The sequence below is a fragment of the Myotis davidii genome, unplaced genomic scaffold (genome assembly GCF_000327345.1).
Source record: "Myotis davidii unplaced genomic scaffold, ASM32734v1 scaffold1203, whole genome shotgun sequence".
Classification (NCBI taxonomy): domain Eukaryota; kingdom Metazoa; phylum Chordata; class Mammalia; order Chiroptera; family Vespertilionidae; genus Myotis; species Myotis davidii.
Window position 1 is genome coordinate 188,336 of NW_006294353.1, and position 8,814 is coordinate 197,149.

An 8,814-nucleotide genomic window follows, 5' to 3' on the forward strand; every position below is an offset into this window, starting at 1 on the left:
CATTTTTAAGCACAAAAATATCTATGATGTTAACACCTTCAGAAAATTTGACATATGAAGTTTTGAAGCTTGTGGTCAATTCAACAAAAGAGCATACATATCAAATCGCATATATATCAACATATGTGTAACTCCATCTATTGAAGAAAATCCGCATTATTAACTGGTACACCTGGTATATGTGGATGTGTAAGTAATAAAAAACCTATTATTATATCAATAGAAGTACATTAATAACTATATAAGATTATTAGGTAAGTTAGTAATCAGCAACATGAACAGCACACTTTTTTAAAAAAAATAATTTTATTGATTTTTTACAGAGAGGAAGGGAGAGGGACAGAGAGTCAAAAACATCGATGAGAGAGAAACATCAATCAGCTGCCTTCTGCACATCCCCCACTGGGGATGTGCCCGTAACCAAGGCACACGCCTCTGACCAGAATCGAACCTGGGACCCTTCAGTCCCCAGGCAGACGCTCTATCCAGTAAGCCAAACCAGCTAGGGCCAGAACACACACTTTCAAACATCTAACACAGCAAAGTACTTAACATCACACTTAAAGTCACCGAGGAAGCCAGCGAATGTTCTTTATCAAGAGCCAGACAGTAAATATGTTAGGCTGTATGAGTTAGATGGTCTCTGTCACAATCACTCAGTTTTGTTGCTGTAGCTTGAAAGCAGCCAGGGATGATAGGTAAATAAATGGGCGTGTCCATGTGCGAATAAAGCTATTTATGAAAACAGGCAGTGGGGCTGAATTTGACCCCTGGGCCCCTGCTCTGCAACTGTAATGTCTATAGTAGCCATACAATGTAAGTGACCTATGTAACTTCAAATTTACTCATAGTCACATTTTAAAATGTAAAAAGAGTCTTGGCCAGTGTTTCTCCGTGGTCAGAGCATCAACCAGAGCACCAAGGGGTCTCGGTTTTGATACCCCATCAAGGGCACGTACCTGGGTTGCAGGTTTGATCCTCGGCCCTGGTTGGGGCATGTGCGGGAGGCAATCAATTGATGTGTCTCCCTCTCTCATTGATGTGTGTGTGTGTCTCTCCCTCCCTCCCTCCCTCTCTAAAAAGCAATGGGAAAATATCCTCGGGTGAGGATTAATAACAACAAAAGTAAAAAGAAATGGGTGAAGACAGCTTTAATAATATACTTAATTTAACCCCATTTACCCAGATCTTTGCAATTCACTGTGTATTTTGCTCTTCCCGCTCAACTCAATTTGGTCCAACAAACATAATAGTAAAATCAGCTAAATAACTACATAACCCCATCAGTTCTGCCCCCTGTCAGAATCATCAATGTGAAGGGTAACATGTGGGTAAAGATGTCTGAGTATTTAGAACTGAAAAGACACATAGATTATAAATATTGTTGACTTTAAAGGCAACTCCGTTTCTCTCCCATTAAAGGACTTTCATGATGGAGCAGCAAGAAGGTGCAAAATTGACCTGTGGCCGAAAAAATCCCCGACAGTTTGCCTCATCGCAGGCTGGGCGGAATTTTCCCCGGACTTTCCTTTTTTGCAGAAAAAAATTCTGGGCAGGTTTGAGGACAATCCAGGCCCCCAGGGAGATCCCGGTTCTAGCACATCCTGCCCTCCCTTGGGCTGGACGGGTGACAATGGCACTTCCTTACCTGCTCTAGTTTGAAAATGTGCTGGTTGAAGTAGTACTGGAGCTGCTCGTTGGCATAATTGATGCAGAACTGTTCGAAACTGTTCCTCTCGAAGTCCTCAAACCCAAAGATGTCGAGGACCCCGATGGACAAGCACTGGGGGAACAGAGAAAACACTTGTTACTGGTGGGTCCTCGTTTGGGAGCACCTGTTCTGCCATGTCCTGAGGGCGCGTGCTTGGCGTGCTGCACGCTCTGCTATCGCTGCTTGGAACCTGTAATATCTGAACAAGGAGCCCGTGTTTTCATTTGCGCTGGGTCCCGAGAATTGCATTCTGTCCTGTTCCCTGGGCTGGGAGGAACTGGCCGCTTGCCTGACGCTGGCTACAGCCACCTTGGCTCCTTGATGCCACAGGCCATCCACCTGTGAGGCAGCAAGGGCACAACCTTCCCCAGCCCAGTGGCTGGGCGGCGGGTGGGGTGGGGCACTCACCGAGACAGACTCTTCCATGTCTTTCTTATTGAGGAGGGCGTGGTTAATGCGCAGCACAATCCAGTCGAACAGGGCACTGTACAGAGACTTGGCCATGGAGTCTCGGGCGGTGATGGCCTGTGGGCACAGAGGAGCATCATACCTTAGCAAGGTGGGCCCGAACGCACCACCCCAAGGTCTGCACAAGGGGAAGTCGAGGCAGTGATTTTATTTATTTTTTTTGTTAATTCTCACCTGAAGATATTTTTTCCATTGCTTTTTTAGTGGAAGGGAGGGAGGGAGGAGGGGGAGTGCAGAGAGAGACACATCAATGAGCGAGAGACACATAGATTGGTTGCCTCCCGTACATGCCCCGATCAGGGCTGGGGATCGGTCAATCAATTGATCCTGCAACCCAGGTACATGCCCTTGATTGGGAATCAAACCTGAGACCCTTTGGTGCGAGGGCTGACACTATAACCACTGAACAACACTGGCCAGGTGAAGGCAGTGATTTTATTTTCAGAGAAAGAGGAAGAGAGAGAAATGTATAGGTGATCCTCCAGTGCACAGGAGGGCACTCAAGCAACTGAGCCACACTGGCCAGGGCTAAGGCAGTGATTTTAAATAGCCAGCTCATCTGACACTTCCCTTATCAGTTTGCATGCCACCCTGTCAGCTCAGACAGCCTTGCCCACCGAAGCATGAGCAGAAAAGCCTTGACCCAGCAGCCTGTGGTTCAGCCAACTCATTCCTGAGCTACCAGGCACTGGTGATGCTGGAACGCAGACTCAGGGAGGCCACCGGGCCTGCCAGCCTGGGAACTAGCCAGGAGGCCCAGTGGGTTCAAAACTTGGCCCCTTGCTGTTCTTGGAGCATCAGGGAGGCAACACTGTAAAAGTGGTAATGGCTTTACCAATTTTTCTTAAGCCTTATGGAGGTCTAATTTACATGCAAGAAATGCCTTCTTTTTATGTGCTCAGATCTAAATTGTGACAGACAGCCCTAGCTGGTTTGGCTCAATGATAGAGCTTCGACCTCCGGACTGAAGGGTCCCAGGTTTAATTCTGATCAAAGGCACCTGCCCTGATTGCAGGTCTGATCACCAGTGTGGGGCGTGCAGGAGGCAGCCGATTAATGATTCTCTCATGAATGTTTCTCTCTCCCCCTCCCCCTTCATCTCTGAAGTCAATAAAAAAAATATTAAAAGAAAAGAAAAAGCAAAAAAGAAATGGAGCCTCGAGAGTCAGCCTGGCATCTTTCACATGGTGCCTCGGGAGCAGCGGTACTGCTGGGGCGGCAGGGGTCCTGCACACTCCAGGGGACTTTTGCCCCTGGGGGCTCAGACTGTCCATGGTGCCCTCCTGAGATGCCAAGCAGCCATCACCAGCAAAAAATCCCCCCTGTGGCTAGGTGCTTTCCTGCCGCTGTCCAAGCTGCAAGCTGCAGTCACATTGCTCTTGAGATAAAAACGCAGGAAAAACACACCACACACATCCAGGCTGGGGCAAAGGCCAGACAGAGGCACCTTATCAATATTTAGGGACCACACAATGGTTGTAAAGGTCATGCTCTTGCTCTGTGATCGACCGAGTTTTTCTGCAAAAGGCCCGACAACCCACATTTCAGCCTTTCGGGCCAAACAGGGTCTCTGCTGCAGCTCCTTAGTGCTGTGCTGTAGCAGGAAAGCAGCATGTGAACGCATGAGCATGGCTGCATGCCCATAAAACTTTATTTACAAAAGCAGGTAGGGGCCGGATTTGGCTGCAGGTCTCACTGCCTCTGCTGGTGAGAACCAGTACACCCATGAAGCAGCCGGGAACACAGAGATGAACACACAGGTCTGAGTTCTGACTCTCAGGCTGCGGTCTGCTGTCGAAGCTGGTCTGTGCTGAGCCGGAGCTCACTGAGAACCGGAGGCACCACAGGTCCCTGTCACTATGCAGGAAAGAGATCACCATGCTGGCTGTTTCCAAAGGACCCCCCCTCACTTGTGTTTTGGGACCCGATGCCCTTGAAAGCCCAGGGCAGTGCTCACCTCGCTGAGGCTGTAGGGAAGGATGAGCTTGTCGTTGGCGGTCACTGTTTTTCTTTTGGTCAGAACCTCCACCAAGATTTCTCGCTTCACCTGTTTCAAGGTCAAGGAGGGAGATAAAAGGAGGGTGGGGGTGGGGGACTTGTCTAGTGGGTTCTTGTGTCATTGGGACAAGGCCTGAAGCATGAGGAAGATCAGAGAGGGACCCCCAGGGGCTGTGCCAGGAAGTGGGCCCAAAGCCCACCCTCAGGGCTCCCAACCCATTATGCTCAGTGCATTTCAGAATGATCGCACTCACAGGCGTGCTCAGCCCCCACGATGACAGCCTGGGTGCAAGGCTGCACAGCCTGGGTGTCACTGTGGGCCTCAGGTTCACTGGTGACCTGCATTTATAGCTGTTCCAGCCTGTGTGCCGGTTGTCAAGGGCCTTGACCCTGCCTGACTGCCAAGCCCCCTCAAGCCAGCAGCAGTCAAGAGTAGGAACTGGGGAAGCTGCCCTGATCCCCTCAGACGTGTTCTTACTCATCCCCATGAACACAACAGAAGCCAGGGCTCCTCCTTTAAGAAAAGCCAGGGATGGATCACACGATTAGAAAACAGAAAGACTGCGGGCAGGGCTTCTCAGCCTTGGGGCCACTGACATGTGAGGCTGTATCGTGCTCTGCGGTGAGTGGCCATCCTATGCATTATATGATGTCAAGCAGCACCCATGGCCTTCACCCACTAGATGACAGTAGCCCCCGAGTTGTGACAACCAAGAATGCCTCCAGACACTGCCCCTGGGGTTGAGAACCAGGGAACAAGGGGATGGCGGGTCCGATGAGAAAATGACCTCGCTGACCAAACTATGGTTTTTAAAGAGCCATTTGCATGAGGAGCTGAGGTGGGAGGTGTCTCTGTCCAGCGGGGAGTCCCTCAGAAATGAGGAAGGGACTTGGCAGAGATGGTGTGAGGAAGCAGGCACAGGCCTTGGTTTACAGAAGCACAGCCAATGCAGGAAGTTCTGGGCCCTCTGAGGCCACAGGCCCTGAGCTGTCCCAGCACAACCCACAGTGGCCGAGAACAGGGAGCAGTACCTTCAGAAGCTGTGACAGCGTGTCCAGCACCTCGGGGGGCCCGACCTCCAGGCCTTCGTCTCGGCCCGTGGCTCTCTTCTTGTACGTGACGTTGCCCAGATACAGGATGGCCGAGAGCACAGAAAAAATCCTGGGAGAGAAAAGGAGGTTCGATTGGGGCAGTTTCCACAATTGTGAGATGACGGAGGCGTCCAGCCAACTGGGCTGAATTTGAAACACCATCAAATGAAGTTTGAAAAACATCGAATCCCTTTGTTAGGGACTCTCTCTATGCCATGTGACTTGATAGACAGATATCTCTATTTTTCTTTGTAGGCGGGCTAAAAAATATTTTTATGGAGGCATAAGGTGTACATGCAAAAACTATACAATTCCCAAGTGTAGAACGAATTACCACAAAATGTCAGATCCTCGTGAATTAGCACTCAGACCAAGGAATATAACATTCCTGGTTCTGGAACCACCCAGCCCCACAGAGCTGAACTGTTGTCCTGAAATCTAACATCATCCATGAACTTAATGTCCAGGAAATCATCGCATGTACTCGTATCTGGCCTGTCACTGAAAAACTGTGATGTGGGGCTGTGGTGTGGGTACTGCACATAGTCTCGGTCTGTTCACTCTCAATGCTACAGACCAGCATCTCTCAGCCTTGGCACTGCTGGCACCAGGGGCCAGATTGTTCTTTGCTGGGGATGGAGGGTGTCCTGGGCGTGGTGTGATATTGAGCAGCATCGCGCGCTCATGCGGTGTGACAACTAAATATGTCTCCAGACAAGGGCCCGCCCTGGGCACAGAATTGACATCTCCGGTGAAAACCACTACTGTGTGGAGTAGCCCAAGAGTTGGCAAACTTGGGCCCGTTTCTGTATGGCCCCTGAGCTAAGTTTTTGGTTTGGTTTTTAAATGGTTATTAAAAAGCAAAATGAAATGCAGAGAAGAAGAACATGTAACAGAGACCGTCTGGCTCAGGAAGCTGAAAATATATTGACTCTCTGGCCCTCTCCAGAAAGTTTGCTGACCCTTGCCTGGATAGACTGACATTTATTTATTTAATCTTCTGTTGGTGGGCATTTTGGGGGGCGGTTTCCAGGCTTTGGGGCTGTTATAAAGGAGGCTGTTATGTGCATCTGTGTGCGTGTCTTTGGGTGAGCAAATGTATGCGTTTCGTTGTGTACACACAGCTGGGGCAGAAAACAGCCAAATAGTTTTCCAAAGTGGCTGGCCCAATCTGCACTCCCCCGGCAGTGAGGGTGTTCTTGCTGAATATACTGGCAGGTGTGGGGAGTGCCCGGTGTGGCTGTCAAATATTAAAACATTTTTAATGGTGTAAAAGACGTATCATGTAAAATCTTCCATCACAGCCATTTTTACGGTGCTGTTTGTTGGCAAAAGCCCCTGTGGTTTCAAGTGGCATCTCCAATGACTCATGACGAGAGTCCCTTCCCATGTGCGTACTGTCACTGGGCTAGCCTCCTTCGTGCAGCTCCCAGGGGGGTGTCAATCACATCTCAGAGTGACCAGTGAGACCTGGGAGTGCCCACGCGGAGACGGCGGGGTGGCTGGCCAGCCCACTTACTGTTTCTTGGTGGCGGGAAGGAAGCCCACCATCTCCATGGCCTGCTTGAGTCTTTCAAAGTCATGTTTCAGGTCTTCTCCGTCTTCGATCTTCAAGTTATGCTAAAAAACAAAGTCATCGACACTCTGGGTATTTCTGGGTCAGAGAGGGTGGCGGCGTGTGGGAATGGTTTTGGCTGGAACTGATGGGGCAGGGCCCAGGACACGGGAATGAATGGGCTCCTTTATGCTGCCTCCTGTGGGCCTCCTTGGAGCCGGCCTGGGGGCCGGAGAGGGCCAAGGCAGACGGCCCCTGACCTGGCGGAGCGTAAACAGCCTACGGGGAACAGAGGCGGTGTTTGTGGCCAGGGCTTGGTGTTTACCTGGTTGAGGTAGAAATAATCTTCAGGCTGTTTGAGCTGAAATTCTTGTCGCTCTTCCTCGCTGACGCCAAGTAACAAATAATAAAACACATGGTAGTTTCTGCAGGTCAAAATTCGGGGAAAAAAGTCATTTTTGGAAACCAAGCAACAGTAACTCCTCAAAACCGCTACTAATATTGCTTTGGAGAACACACCAGAGGGGAAAAGCACCTCAAATATATTGTCTCAATTTAAGGCAATAAGTCGGTTCTTAGTATGTTTTAAAAAAAACCTCCCCCTTGCTCTCTCTCCCAGGAGCACCCCTGTGCCTTCCATTTCCCTCCCTCTCCTGCTTCTCCTTCTCTTCCTCCTCTCCTCCCTTCTCCTTCCCCCAGGCGCTCACTCCCAAACTCCTAGGGCCCTTCCTTTGCCACCATAACTCATTTCCTTAGTCCGTCTCTTCTACGAATTATCTTCCCCCACGCTGTGATTTTACCAAATACATGTTCTCTTACCAAAAAAACAAACAAAAAAACCTCCCCAAACATGAGCTTCTCCAGTGAGATTTCTCCAGGGGGTGGTAGTGGTGGATGTGTGTCTCCCTCACAGGTCAATTAGAGATGCCTCTAATCTAAGCACATGGGTCAAAGCCCTAGGGAGGCACAGAGCTAAGCACAAAAGGTGACTGAGGAGGTGTGAGCACAAGGCTCGGGGCTACCCAGCTGGCCGCATGAACTGGGAGATTGTGCCCGGCCTCCTGGGAGAGTCCCTGATCTCAGGATGTCTGCTTCTCTCCTCTGTGCGGAAGGCAGAGCAGATGTTCATGGAGGAGACCTCCTACCTCTCATCCTTCTCCTGAGAGACCAGACGAGACTTTTCAAGCAGGTATTTTTCAACAACAGCTCTGTCATGAAAGGAAAAAGAAAGAGTATATCATTCCATTTTAATGATCTCCTTAAAGAACTAGAATAACTTGTTACCCATGATAAAGCCAGCTGTGCGTTAACTTCCTTAAACACAGAACATATACAGGTATGTTGATATAATCACCCTAAACGTAAATATAATCACACTGAATGTTGTAAATCAATCTAAATGTTGCAAAAACAAATATCCTAAATGTTGCCTTGCCCTATGACCACCATCTATAAAAACAAAGAACTTGGGCCCTAGCTGGTTTGGCTCAGTGGATAGAGCCCTGGCCGGCGGACCAAAGGGTCCTGGGTTCGATTCTGATCAAGGGCACGTACCTTGGTTGCAGGCTCCTCCCCAGGCTGGGCCCTGGTCAGGGCTTGTGCAGGAGGCAACCAAACGATATGTTTCTTGTGACATCAATGTTTCTGTCTTTCTCTCTCTCTTCCACCACTCTCCCTAAAAATCAACGGAAAAATATCTCCTCGAGAGGATTAACAACAACAAAAATAATAAATAAATAACAAATAAATAAATAAAATCATTGTAAAAGTTGAATTTCTGTGTTTTCCTGGGGCTTGGATCCTCTCCTTACTCCACCTAGCTGGGTTTCAACTTGTCTAGCAGGATCAGCTTGGTTCTGCCTAGCATTTGCTAATCCCCAATAGGAGTGGTGCCGCAGTAGTTTTATGCCTGTTTTACTCCAACATGCATAATTTAGAGGTATTAAAAGAAAACTTTATTTCTTTGGCAAATTAAATAATTACTTAGACT

At 49.0% G+C, this 8,814-nt stretch overlaps 1 protein-coding gene across 8 annotated transcripts in view; it reads right to left on the minus strand.

Moving 5' to 3' along the window:
• MYO9B (myosin IXB) overlaps window positions 1-8,814 on the minus strand; it is an 83,768-nt gene that overhangs the window by 33,054 nt on the left and 41,900 nt on the right. For 5 of the 8 annotated variants that reach the window (XM_015567003.1, XM_015567001.1, XM_015567000.1 and 2 more), the window contains exons 3-10: window positions 7,970-8,032; window positions 7,150-7,249; window positions 6,789-6,889; window positions 5,210-5,339; window positions 4,137-4,226; window positions 2,354-2,374; window positions 2,120-2,236; window positions 1,649-1,783 (exon numbers count right to left, since the gene is read on the minus strand). In XM_015567003.1, the coding sequence (XP_015422489.1) occupies window positions 1,649-1,783; window positions 2,120-2,236; window positions 2,354-2,374; window positions 4,137-4,226; window positions 5,210-5,339; window positions 6,789-6,889; window positions 7,150-7,249; window positions 7,970-8,032 (757 nt within the window). The remainder of the gene's footprint in view (window positions 1-1,648; window positions 1,784-2,119; window positions 2,237-2,353; window positions 2,375-4,136; window positions 4,227-5,209; window positions 5,340-6,788; window positions 6,890-7,149; window positions 7,250-7,969; window positions 8,033-8,814) is intronic. The other 3 variants (XM_006768431.2, XM_006768427.2, XM_015567004.1) reach the window with 1 other exon arrangement.